Source organism: Lactuca virosa, chromosome 9 (genome assembly GCF_052849685.1).
Source record: "Lactuca virosa cultivar CGN04683 chromosome 9, Lactuca_virosa_CGN04683_v6, whole genome shotgun sequence".
NCBI lineage: Eukaryota > Viridiplantae > Streptophyta > Magnoliopsida > Asterales > Asteraceae > Lactuca > Lactuca virosa.
Window position 1 is genome coordinate 92,896,694 of NC_136434.1, and position 14,053 is coordinate 92,910,746.

Below are 14,053 nucleotides of genomic sequence, written 5' to 3' on the forward strand. Positions count from 1 at the left end.
CGGCGGCATGTTTGAAGAATCGAGAGAGACGGCGGATATGGATTTCGCGAGGGAATTTGAATATTATATTCATATTTTATATTGTTCTCTTAAATTTTTAATAATATAATTGCTATAATCATATTAACTAATTAAATATCTACAAAACGAAGATACGTTAATTTCCTGTATTAGAAATCTCTCGTTTAATTGTCGAGTTTTGGCCTTCAGTTTCATGGGGATGAATCGATGATGATACCAATTAGGAATTGGAAATGAGTAATTTCTTTTCCTAGGTTTATTACTTAATTCAATAGTGAGAGTATACATTTGTATCAGTGGCATCATAAATACTCAATCTATGACAAGATCATGAAATTAAGAATGAAATATTATTATTATCTTATATCCGTTGTGAAATATTTTTGCAGGTTGTTGATGTTGGTTAATGGGATAGTATCTTCATACTTGGGTGCATCAATGATACACTTGGTGATGTATGACGACAAAAAGGTGGATACCAAATTTGTAATTCTGGTTATTGACATCATAACGGGGGCACTGTTGTTCTGCTCTGCTCATTTGGCCGTTTATACTGCGGGGGGAATCGTCAGCTACTCAATGGTAATCACCTTTCTTGGAGCTTATGTCTTTTTATGGCTTCCTCTAGCTTCCGTTATAAGCATCGCTAAAACATCCATTTGAAAATGCAAACAAACAAGTTCCAGATTTAGGGCTACATTTTAATTGTGTTGGTATTTTTGATCTTTAAAGCATGTTTAGTTTGTGGAATGTTTTGACTTTTGAAACAAATTGGTATCTGTTAAAGACAATTGAATGTTAAGGAATTAGCATTTTGAGTAGTTTAAATCAATATATCATGTATTTTGTTGGATATTTTGTCCACTATTTCTCTATGATTTGATTTTTGTTTGATGCCATTGTCATGTATATGTTATTGCTTCGTGTCTAAATATAAATTTTCTAGAGGTTATTTATTTTTAAATATGTCGTCAACAACATGCCAAGGAGGAAAGTCAATAAAAATGAAGGCTTCTTAGGTGTACAATGCATCAAGGAAATTTGGTGTTGATATAAAAAAGGTTGAAGGTGAATTAAGTCTTTTTAATAACTAATTAGTAACGAAATATAAAATCCTTCTCATTATCCATTTAGCTCTTTTTGATTATTAAATGATAGAAAGGGTTATATTTGGTGATCAGGTAACCATAGCCCATATATAGGGTTCAATCTTTCTTTACGACCACAATGGAGAAACTACGATAATTGGGAGACAATTTTGTTCATTATTGAAGACTATGAAAATTGACATTTGAGATGATGGATTGAGAACATTATTAACTATTTCATTATTGAAGAAATGATGAAAAACATAACTAAAAATCTAAAATCAACATACATGAAACCCAAAAACGAAAATTTAACATAATTCACATCCAAAGACAAAAATCCTAACTAAGACCAACAACGATAAATTGGTTATTGCTACTGATTCTTTTTCTTTGTGACTTCTATTGATTAGAACTTGAATCTGTTTCAAACCTTCTTTGTTTTATTACTGCTTTTATTCTTTTCTTCTGGAACTATCATTGATGCTTTGTTCCTGAGTTTTTTTTTAAATTCAATAAAGAAAATGGAAGAAAAGTATTGACAGAAAAAAGAAAAAAAAAAAAAAGGAAGGAAAAATTTACTTATACTGTGTTCTCGAGTTTGAAAGAAATGAAAGAAAATAAAAGGAAAATTTTAAGTTTCTGTAACTAAAAGATTTTCCTTCTCCTTACTTTCTTCCAGAATCCGTCCAATTTGGGATGGCTCAAAAATCTTTTTTTTCCTCTCACTTTCCTTCCATCAATTAAACTCGGAAACACGATTTTCCTTCGACATCTCTCACCTTCTCTCGATTTCCATCCATATCTCTCATTAAGTAGAACTCAAGAACAAGACATGAAGATTGAACATTTTGTTGCTATCCACAAATAAAAATGTCTAGATGGACATTATTTACACCGTATGGATAAAATTAGCTTAAAACGGCTTAAGATTGCCACTAGCCCACTAGAATGACTTATAGACAATTTACTTGATGTCCTCTATACCTTTTTAAGAAAGGTGAATTTGGAAAAAAAAAACACAACAAAAAACGTTAAGTCTAAAAAACAAATTAATAATCAAATAAATCAAATACTAAGAATTTATTGTTATTTATCAACATTAACATTCTCTTACATTACTTATGTTATTATAGTTATGGTATAATTCAAACATGAATTTGAAATTAAATTTCGAATAAAAACATGAAACCCCGGAAGTCCCATTTAAAAAATGAGGTAAAAGAGGTAAAGATGTCCACAATCATGTTTTCTTTACGGATAGATCGATTACATCACAAAAATGAAATCCGACATGTGCAAAAATATTAACCAAAATGAGGTAAACAAAGAGTGTGAGTCAATGTGAGCAATATGAAATAAAAAAATGGTATATCATAGTGTACACATATGGATAAGAGAACCTATAAAAAAAGTCAAACAAAGAGAGAGTAAATCAATGTGAACAGTGAAATATATACATAAATAAATCAATATACAAACATATGAGAAAGAAGCATTGAACAACACTAAATATTAAAAATAAAAACATACATGGGTGTTAGGCTACTTAACTACCGATATATTTAGTCTTCACACCCTCTTATATGAGGTTATATACTTTAAAAGGGAAAACTCCATCATATCTGGTGTCTTATTATATTTTTACTTTCTTTTAAGAGGATCAACAATACTTTGTGTGATATATCACATCAAAAAGGTCCGTACTGAATACCCAATGTTTTTCCTATTCGACGCCTTCCTCTCGGCGTTGTTGGGCTCCTATGCTACTACGGTTGCCCTGAACTCGAGAAGCGTGTGGGACATCATTGGCTACTCCATACTCAGGACCTACCGTGGATTCTTTCTCTTTCAATGCCTCATGTATGTTTCAACTCTAAGCCACACTAAAAAAACTCTATAATTCAAATGCAGGAACACAGCTACCAGAATGTTTTGGAAGAAATTGAATCTTGTTAAGGATATTTGAATATTACATGTTTGGAATTTGAAATAGTTTGAATCTATTATCATGTATTTGTTTGTCTTCGGTTTTATATTTTGTTTGTAGATATGTCTAATTATGTTACTTTTTGAGAAACAACATCATTTTAGAATGACTATTTCGGATTTCAATAAATATATAATATGTATTTTTTTTATTTGTACCAAACATTTAAAAAAAGTCTTTTTATCCATACATAATATTGGAAATGTCTAATATAATCATCAATTTTCAAACAAATGTCATTTTTAAGGCCTGTCGTATCTACTTACAATTTGATGTGCTTCTTTATTTTTATTTTGTTAAATTTGATTAAAAACAAAACATTTTCCTAAAATTTTGGATTTGTACATTGGATTTTGGAAATGTTCTTGAATTTGAAATAAATTTTGTTTTTATGTCCGAAATCCATAATCCAAAATATACCTTTTTTTAGAATAGCGTACTTGTAAATATAATGTGGTGTAAAGTTAGTCCGGAATGTACAACTTCAAACATGGTCATTTGGGTAAAACCGAAAAAGTTAGGTTATTTTCACATATTCTAGAATTTGGATGGTAATTTTTATGAATATCTTTGTTTTATTATTTCATATTTAGGTGGTAAGCGAATAAAATGAACACAAACATATTTTATTGTTCATTCTTTTAACAAATTACATTGTTTGTATTTGTTCGTTTGTGTTTGTTAAGATGTTAAACGAACAAAGATAAAACAAACCCAAATGAACATATCTAAACACACATGGACACATATGAAAAATAAAAAATAAAAAACATAAATTAACATAAGCAGCCTAATCTAGGGACAATAAACTTAATCGTTAACACTTGTTATATGTAAATCATACTTAGCATTGGCACTTATGATATTTTTATCATATGTTAGAAGTTGTAAAGCTTAAATCACTATTATAAACTCAACTTTCATTTGTTTCACAGTTGCATAATATTAGATGTTTATATAATATAATAGAATAACCGAACTTAAACGTACGTTTGAGGACATAAACAAACAAACAAGACCCTTTGTTCGTATTCGTTCGTTTAATAAATAAGCAAAAATCATGTTCATATTCATTCATTTATAAAATAAATGAAAATAAACGAACTTTCTATAGAACGATTCAGGAACATTCAATTCATTTATTTATTCATTTACAACTAATTATATCAACTGTGAGCACTATTACATACTTAAGGTGCTTATTTATTAAGCTATACTTTTAATCCTTTTAAATAAAAATAAATGACACATAATTAGCACAAAAATTGCTTTAACACATGACCACAAAATTTTAAACTTTTATATAATCTTAATATCAAATGACTAACTAAAATATATTAACACCAACATAAGTCACTCGTTCTAATTTCAAATTCCATATTAGTAAACGGATTGGAATATCCTCCCGTTCAAATCATTGTAACTTTCATTTAGTTTTTGTGCTATTGTTTTGTACTTTTACTCCTAGCTCTTTGCTAGGTGTGCTTCGCTTTTTTCTTTATATATATATTTCTCGTTTGCCGGTTCAAAAAAAAAAAATAAACGGTAAATTAATACGTGCATTTTATTTAAGTAAATGCTTCATATTCATATAACTCTTGCAACATTCCGTTTGGGTTGAAGAAAATGCATTGTTTTTTTAAACATGTTTGATTTAAACCTACATCACCTAAACCTACAAATCGCTGTTTTCGAATGTTCATTAGTGAAAATATAAACCCAACTTTTTATTAAGAATATAATAAAAAAATTGTTTATTTCTTGGTTTCGTTTTTGTTTATTAAAAATTATTATAAAATAAATTCTTAGCCTCGATGACACTCAATCAATCAATGTTTAACCTTCATCCATACAATGGCACAATGGATCAAACCCGATTTTCAGATAACCAAAGTCTGACAAAAAGGAAATGTTTCTAATATCTAAGATCTATCAAATTAAAATATCACAATATTAACCAATATAACTATGCTAAAAAAATACTTCAAAATATATTTAAATTGTGTCTTAATCCTACTTAATAAATGAAAGTTTTTCGCCACATATCATCACCTAATTCAATATGCCAAATGGCATTTTTTAAATTTCATTTAAATCCACTTGGCAAATTGTGGTTTTTTTGGCTTTGTTATTAAATTATAAAAAAATCTAATATAAAATATAATAAAGAAAATAAGAAAACTTAAATGTCTCCATAAATTATGATGTAATTTGTTTATTAATGTATTAAAGTCAATTTAAATTCAAATCAACCTTCCTAATTGAAAAACAGAATTTTCGGCCAATCTCTTTTGAATTCACGATAATTTGCAGAAACCTTACAAAAATTGGTTCATTCACGGCTAATATTGATAGTCTTTCCAAATTCACTTTTGTAAATTATTATACATGTAATGCTTAACAAAATATATTATTTTAAAAAAAGAAAAAAAAAACTCGTATATCACACGGGTCTCACACCTAATTGGATATATAAACATATATGAGGGTGTAGTTGTGTTTCTTAGAGGGCCTTGATGAATATGGCCTTGGTCCTTTTTTTTTTTGGTACTGATCTCACATACTGCCATGTTCCATGGGTACCTGTGTTGCCAAAAAAATCAATAAACTAGATAGCAAAAATAATAAATGGCAACAAATTAAAATGAAGAAATTAAAATGCTAAACAAGATGTATGTTGAAGTCTTCAAACTCAAATACCAGGGCAAGGATCTTGTCATCGATGGGCTGACATTTGACCATCATGCTAAACAACATGATGTTCACGTTTAGATATAAAAAAAATTGATATATATATTTGATCATTTAACTTGTTAAATGTATTCATATATTATTATTATCACATATAAGATAGCAAATTACCTTATAAGTCTAAACATGAACAAAACGAAAATGTAATTGCCTAAGTGTTTTCCCTTTAAATAACTTTTAAATATAGTTTCCCATTTTGAAATGTTTTTAAAAAAATAGAGATTTTTATGCAAATTCAATAGTAATATATTGGGATTTTGAAAACAAAAAAGTATATAACAAAGTTTGTTTAATAGTCAAATAAATTTTCGTCCATCACCATAAAATAATGTTTACCAAATGAATTTTATCGAGTAAAATACCGTAAAGCCAAAATAAAATTAGAAATCTAAAGATAATATCGTAATTATTTTGGATAGTGATAAAAATCAATTTAATTAAAGGTTTGATTTTATTTAAAACACTGTTACTGAATATTATATAGATATCTTTTAGATTTATAATTATGATATATTATATGGCTTTATTAGAAAAATATAAGAGAATTTTCATAAAACTAAATTTGTTCAGGAAGAAAAACAAGAAAAGATTAATTAAAGGTTTGATTTTATTTAAAATACTGTTACTGAATATTATATAGATATCTTTTAGATTTATAATTATGATATATTATCTAGCTTTTTTAGAAAAATATAAGAGAATTTTCATAAAACTAAATTTGTTTAGGAAGAAAAACAAAAAAAGATAGTTAAAAAGTGGAAATGCGGGGTATCGATCCCCGTACCTCTCGCATGCTAAGCGAGCGCTCTACCATCTGAGCTACAACCCCGTTTTATTGTGATCGTCTGAATTAATTTATATCAACAAAATTAATTACTCTAATTACCTATTTGTTTGAATAAATTGCAAAAAACACCCCTGGGAAGTGGGAAGTGGGAATGACAAGCGTAAAACGAATTTAAAATCAATCGAGGGATAATATGCTTTTTTAGAGAGTTGTTATTTGGTAGCCTTTATTTATTCTTTTGTAATTTGTATAATGAATATTTTATTTCTTTAATTTTCTTTTCTTCAAATCCAAACAGCTGGAGACCGGAGAAGACTTCAAAGCATTCTTCGTTACACTGCTTGATACCATTTCAAACATTTTTCCAAACCACAACAATCATCACTCATGTTTGCCAAGAAACTGTTGCAAAAAGCTACAAAGCTTCACAATCTTCATCATCATCATCAGGTAAGCCTTCTCCTCACTATGTTACTTCATCACCGATCCTTGATTTTGATGATGATGAAGATGATGATTTAGTTGAAGGTTCTAAACAAGTTGTTGTGCTTAATATATATATTAAAATTTCGCTCAGGATCTTTATTGTGGTTTTAGTATGTAGGCGTAGTGTGAATCTGTTCATCGCTGATTGATGAACTGATCAGATGATTTTGTTTTATTTGAATTGTAACTTATCTAGTGAACAGTGAGTTAGCATTATGTCTCTCCAATGGACTCTGCCTTAGTTTGTAACTTTTTAGGGATTTTTTTATGAATTTGGAGCCTAACAAGATTAGTATGATATGCTTCTGTAGGAAGGTAAGGTTAAGGTGTTGCTAAAAGTTTCTAACAACCACTCCAGAATATTTTGTTCCTTTCTGGAGTCTAGATAGAATGCATCAATTTAACTTGAACAGTTCAATTCAAAATTATGTAGGTTTTGTTAACGGAGAGAGTGCTTATGTTCCATCACAAGACAATTTTTCCAATTTGAAATTTTCACTGATTTAGTATTACATAGTTTTCTAGAAAAGAAAGTATCAATGAAATTTGGGTTGATACCTTGTATTTTGTTGTCTACAACAGAATTTAAGGGGGAGCCTCACACAAGAAGATTTGGATTTTCAAATAGCTGTACATTATGGTATCCCATCTACTGCATCAGTTCTTGCCTTTGATCCCATTCAGAGGTTATTAGCTATTGGGACATTGTAAGTTTTTACTATTGTCACCCTCCATAGAATTATAAAAGATGAAATTATTAGGAAATTTATCAGGCCACTTGTAATGTATTAAAAAGAAAAAGAGATATGCAACTTCATTTAGTAACCATATTTCCAACTAATTCCTTTGCAGAGATGGCAGAATAAAAGTGATTGGTGGGGATAACATTGAAGGACTTCTAATTTCTCCAAAGCAATTACCTTTCAAGTATTTGGAGGTTTGTTAGTTACTTCAAGGATATGGAACAGATAAACCTTTTAAGAAAATCTTTTTTAATATCTTTAATTGTTTTTCTCTTGCAGTTTCTATCCAACAAAGGGTTTTTAATCAGCATATCCAATGACAATGACATACAGGTAGCATCTAGTTTCTTATTTCTCATTTTTCAAAATACACTAGAAACTACCAATCCAGATAATTTGGGTTTATTGTGATCTGAGTTAAGCAGGAAAACTCCATTCACAGTCAAAGTTTGACTTTTTCCTATCAGGGTCCCACTTGGCCAGTCCCATGGTAATGATTTTATCTAAGTACAACCTCTGTTTCAGACTTGATGCTCTTTTTGTAGGTGTGGAATTTGGAAGATAGATCTGTAGCCTCTAGTTTGCAATGGAGCTCCAACATTACAAGTTTTTCTCTGATACATGGCTCCTTCTTCATGTATGATAATACTGACAAATAATTTAATTGGCTGATGCAAGAAATACCAATATACTTTAATTTACAGTATTGCCCTTTGAAAAATCTACCCAATTATAGCATTGTACCTTTAATCAGTTTGTTACTATATACAGGTATGTTGGAGATGAGCATGGGTTAATGTCTGTTTTGAAGTATGAGGAAGATGCAGAGCTTTTGATGCTACCATATCATATTTCAGCCAAATCTCTTACTGGTAATATCTCTTCCCATTTCATTGATAAATACTGTTAGAATTATTTCTTTATAAGTTTCGTGCTTAAATGTAAGTTTTCTATCTTCATTTTAACACATTACAATACTTTATATTCCAATTTACTCTACAGAAGCAGCTGGATCATCATTTCCAGATCATTGGACTGTTGTTGGAGTTCTTCATCAACCATGTTCTTCTGGAAATAGGCAAGATACAAGTATTGGTTGAAGTTCTCTCCTTTTTCGTTAAAAAAAAAAAAACTTTTTGCAATCATTCACTAAATATCATATACAGCCCGAATAAATATCCAATTGCTTGTTCTTTTGCAGGGTTTTAATCGCATACGAAAGTGGATTAATCATTCTTTGGGATGTCTTTGAAGCTCAAGTGGTTGTAGTTAGAGGTGATAATGTTCTTGAACTAAAGAATGGAGTTGTTGACTCTCCTAATCATAGTCAACCTGAACACAATTTGGAGGAGAAAGAGATAACTGCTCTTTGTTGGGCTTCTTCTAATGGCAGCATTCTTGCTGTTGGATACATAGATGGAGATATCATGTTTTGGAAAACATCAACTACTACTTCAAGTAAAACCCGAAAATCTGGAGCATCAAACAATAATGTTGTAAGGGTACAATTGTCATCTGCAGAAAGAAAATTACCTGTAATTGTCTTGCACTGGTCAGCCAACAGTAAATCCCAAAATGACTCTGATGGTCAACTCTTTGTTTATGGAGGCGATGAAATAGGGTCTGATGAAGTATTAACTGTAAGTTTTAACTTTTAACTTTTAACAGATCATTTTTTTTAAAAACTTAGTTTCCATTTATTCATATGTTCAAGCTTTTGAAACTAATTTACAGGTTTTGAGTCTTGAATGGAGCCCTGGGATGGAAACCCTAAGATGTGTAGCTCGTGCTGAGCTTACTCTTACTGGATCATTTGCTGATATGAGTTTGTTACCAAATCCTATAAACAACCTTGGAACTGATTTATTAGTACTCACAAACCCTGGGCATCTTCAATTCTTCAGTCATGAGAGTTTGACTGCGTTGACTTCTGAACATGATAAGAGAATTACTCTGAATTCTATCGAGTGTCCTGTACTCATACCTACACTTGATCCTATCCTTACTGCAGCAAACCTCACTTCACTAGTTGCCACTGAAAACACTTCAAAGTTCCTTTTGGAGGTAATTACATGCTCTACACTTATGGCTTTGTTTTTTTATTTTTGATTTTTGTTTTATTAACTAGAATTCTGTTTACTTAGATAGCTACAAATATGAAAGTTAACTCAACATCAAAATTTATGGGTGGAAGTGGAAATTGGCCTGTGTCTGGAGGCATTGTACAACAGTTGTCTTCTCCTGAAGGTTATGTGATACAGAGAATTTACATAACTGGATACATGGATGGATCTGTTAAAATATGGGATGCCACGTCATCAGTCTTATCAATGCTGTGTGTTATAAGGGAGGTGAGTTGCTCTTTTGTGATAATTAAAAAGTAGAATATGAATTTATATATCTGACACAATTGACAGATGAAAGATGTGGAAGTGAAAGTGAAAGGGTCAACTGCTCCAGTTTCAGAATTAAACTTTTGCTCATTGACTTCAGGTTTAGCAGTTGGAAATCAACTTGGTTTCGTAAGAGACGATTCTATATTATATATTTAATATTTAATTATTTATCTTTTGTGTTTAATGGATATTTATTTTCTTAAACTAATTGCATAATTGTTTGAGTTTGTAGATCCGTGTATATAACCTCAATTCCAGTTCAAAAGATACAACCCTACACATTATCACAGCAATAAAACAAGAAGGTAAGTTTTGTTTTAGGTATATGTTTTTTAATATGTTTTTTTTGCATAATGTTTAAATTGTTTTCAGTTCACAAACAAGCTGAAAATGGTGGGCCCAAGTGTAGTGCATGTTTTCACCTTCTTGATTCCCCTGTTCAAGCACTTCAATATATGGACCATGGAGCTAAGCTAGCAGTTGCACATGAATGTGGTCGTGTAAGTCTACTATTTCTGTGAAAAAAGACGTAAATGCCCTCCTTGTCCTCTACACCTCTACATGGTCTTACTAACTAATGACTGAAATACCCTTGTTGCAGGTTGCAGTGCTTGATGTGAAATTATTCTCGGTTTTGTTCCTGAGTGACTCTTTACCTAACCCTAGAAGTCCAGTGATTTCAATGATGTGGAAATCATTTTTGCATAATGATGGATATGTTAAGAGCCCAAAAGATTTGGGATCAAAGGATCTTAACAAAAACAAAACTGTAGAGAGTTTGATGTTCATATTCACCAAGGATGCAAAGTTGTATTTATTTGGTTGTGATGATTATCGCATGATCAACTCTAAACCAATGCAACTGAAAAAGGAAACAACTGCTATTTCAATGCATGTTATAGGTAAGTATAATTTACTGTAATAGTAAAATGAAAGTGAGATATTATAATAAACACTTTTTTTTTTTCAGAGGGGAGTACTTCCATGGTTGAATCAGTTGACCAAAAGGAGTCAAAGCAGTTGACCAAAGATGTTTTATCCAGAAATGAACCACATAGTCCAGTTGACCAAAAGGAGTCAAAACAGTTGGATTCACTTGTTTTACTTTGTTTAAAAGATGCACTACGATTATATCGTTTAAAATCTGTGATTCAGGTGTGAATATTTTTTCAACTTTTTTATTTCATTATTTTCCTGGTCATGATGATCTAATAACTTATATTTTTTTATAGGGGAACGAACAAACTTTGTGCAAAGTAAAACTTGCAAAGCCTTGTTGTTGGAGTACAACTTTTAAAAAAGATGAAAAAACTTGTGGATTGGTGTTACTCTATCAATCTGGAGAATTAGAAATCAGGTTTCTCTCTCGCATTAAAAAAATTATTGTATATGAAGTTATTAAAATATGTCATGTTGACACTTATTTTTATGCAGATCATTGCCAGATCTAGAAGTGATGAAAGTAACCTCATTGATGTCAATATTAAGGTGGAGTTTCAAACCAAACATGGAAAGGACTATGAGTTGTACAGAAACAGGGCAGATTTCCATGGTAATAATATTTAAAATCTTAAAAAACCTTTTTTAAGTGCATTAGTGAAGGTTTTCTCCATGGAATTTCTTTATTTATGTAGATAAATGGATCTGAAGTGGCGTTTATTTCTCTACTAAATGGTGGTGATGATTTCAGGTATTGTAACTTTAATTTGTGACACTTGTTACATTTTAAGATAATGATGATGTTGATGTGATTGTGATGTGGTTGTGTTTATTGGAATTAGGGTTTTGGAATCTTTGCCTTCTCTTCATGATAAAGTGCTTGCAGCTGCAATAGAGGCTGTGATTAGCAGTTCTCAAAAACAAAGGAAAAAGCAGGGTACCCCTGGAGCAATTGTGAATATTCTGAAAGGATTTAAAGGAGGAAAAGCAAAAAATGGCATCAACTTTCCTGCAGATTTTTTATCGAGTTTTAGTAATTTGGATAAAATCTTTTCAAAGAATCCATTTCCAGATCCAGTTGAAAGCATTACTGATGATCAGGAAGATGTGGAGCTTGATATAGGTATCTATGTCTATTATATAATCCATTTAAAAGATTTTTTATAGCATGAATTTACTCTTAATATATAATTAATGATGCAGATGACATTGAAATTGATGAAGAACCTGTATCCATGCCTATGCCTACTACTTCATCGCATTCAAAACAAAATGAGGAAACTGGTATGTATGCTTAGAAATGATTCTTCAATCCAACCAAAGAAACCCTAATATTTTATGCCTGAACTGATGATGCAGGAAAGAAAAGTGACAGGGAAAGATTATTTGATGGTGACAATTCTGATGCCACACCCCGACTTAGGACACGTGAAGAGATCATTGCTACATATAGAAAGGCTGGGGTATTAAATACTACTAAATACACCATTTTATCTCAATTCAAATAAAATAAAATGTGACTGTTTCTTTACAGGATGCTTCCTCAGTGGCTTCACAAGCAAGAAACAAGCTTTTAGAACGCCAGGAGAAGCTTGAGGTAGGATCTCCAATCCATCATGTTAAACAATGCAAGATTCTGAATTAATTCACGTAATTCATAATTTAGATATATTAATTAATTTTTATGTTTCAGAGAATCAGCAGAAGGGCCCAAGATCTAAACAATGAAGCCGAAGACTTTGCATCCTTAGCAAATGAGCTTGTAAAGGCTATGGAACGCAGAAAATGGTGGCAAATATGATCATTTTTGCCAATATATCATATTTCATTCAAAACATATCAAAAACTACAGACATTTTGGCTAAATTTAGATCGATCTGTTTTTTAATACATGCCAACCATAAAACTTGAATACTTGATATGAAGAGACAAAGGAGTTGTAGTCTGTTGTAGAAGTAGGCACTTCTGTAATATGTCAGCATATTAGATAATTATATGAATTCAAATCCTAAGAGGTAACAATATGAATGTTGTAGAATTGTGTAGAAAGTTATTGTCATATTAAGATTTTCTAAAAAACTAAAGGAGAATATTTTGTTCGACAGAATGCATGAATTTTGAGGGGGAAAGTTAGGTTAAAATTATGTGAATTGAGGGCGAGGGAGTGCTTTGTTCCACCACTAGTAGACAAATTTTGACTGATTTTGTAGTTGGGTAGTTAAACAAGAAAATATACCAAAGGATCACGATCATTTCCAAATTTAAACAAGAAAATGTTGGATAACTAACGCCACTTTAGATTGAAGTTCATGTAGACACTAGAAGCCAGAAGGCTTCTGTGGGAATTTGTTAGGGTTTCCCACTTTTGATAACGATCCCTTCTTATTCGAACATGTTCCAGGTAATGAGGCCAATACGGGGTTCCTGTTCCGGTCTTCTTCTCCAAGACCTCCCTCAGCATGACTCTGCAAAAGTGATTGTTGTGTCTCAAGTGCATGTCTGGCTTTGCGTATACATACTTGGGATGGCAAATCTCAAAAAATGCATCAAAAAATGGGGATCGTTCCCACAAGCATTCATCGTTTACTGTTCCAAACCACAGATGTTGCACGTTCATAGCAGGAGGAAACATGAGGAGCCTTGTTCTTAGATCATCCATGTCGATTTCCAATGGCAACATAGTAGTATAGTTGTAAGTTGTTATATAAATGTCGCACTTGCGCGTTAACGTGAGTGCTTCCCTCATCTTAAGAAAAAAATACACATCAACAGGAAGTTTTGGATTGAGTGAAATGATTTGCTTGAAGAGAGTACTAGAGACAGGAAACAAGAGAGTAGGCAATGCGGTCCCA

At 31.1% G+C, this 14,053-nt stretch overlaps 1 protein-coding gene and 1 non-coding gene across 2 annotated transcripts; one reads left to right on the forward strand and one right to left on the reverse strand.

The window, feature by feature from the left end:
- Positions 1–6,606: 6,606 nt before the first annotated feature.
- TRNAA-AGC (transfer RNA alanine (anticodon AGC)) lies at positions 6,607–6,679 on the reverse strand. The gene has a single exon. It is a non-coding gene; the product is annotated as a tRNA-Ala (tRNA).
- Positions 6,680–6,902: 223 nt separating this feature from the next.
- LOC145137581 (transducin family protein / WD-40 repeat family protein) lies at positions 6,903–13,285 on the forward strand. The gene is made up of 23 exons (XM_079071708.1): positions 6,903–7,087; positions 7,706–7,830; positions 7,976–8,060; positions 8,146–8,199; positions 8,412–8,503; positions 8,638–8,738; positions 8,869–8,944; positions 9,068–9,506; positions 9,601–9,930; positions 10,011–10,217; positions 10,284–10,388; positions 10,495–10,567; positions 10,635–10,762; positions 10,864–11,164; positions 11,233–11,417; positions 11,495–11,619; positions 11,697–11,814; positions 11,897–11,952; positions 12,044–12,324; positions 12,405–12,485; positions 12,561–12,664; positions 12,736–12,798; positions 12,895–13,285. The coding sequence occupies exons 1-23, from the start codon at positions 7,025–7,027 to the stop codon at positions 13,000–13,002; spliced, it is 3,300 nt and encodes a 1,099-aa protein (XP_078927834.1). The 5' UTR covers positions 6,903–7,024; the 3' UTR covers positions 13,003–13,285.
- The last annotated feature ends 768 nt before the right edge of the window (positions 13,286–14,053 follow it).

Excerpts from the sequence above, each read along its gene's own strand:
- LOC145137581 (XM_079071708.1), top strand. The coding sequence starts at position 7,025 with ATGTTTGCCAAGAAACTGTTGCAAAAAGCTACAAAGCTTCACAATCTT. Across the intron at positions 11,620-11,696 it reads TCTGGAGAATTAGAAATCAG|ATCATTGCCAGATCTAGAAG; the intron begins GTTTCTCTCTCG and ends ATTTTTATGCAG. Across the intron at positions 12,665-12,735 it reads CTACATATAGAAAGGCTGGG|GATGCTTCCTCAGTGGCTTC; the intron begins GTATTAAATACT and ends GTTTCTTTACAG.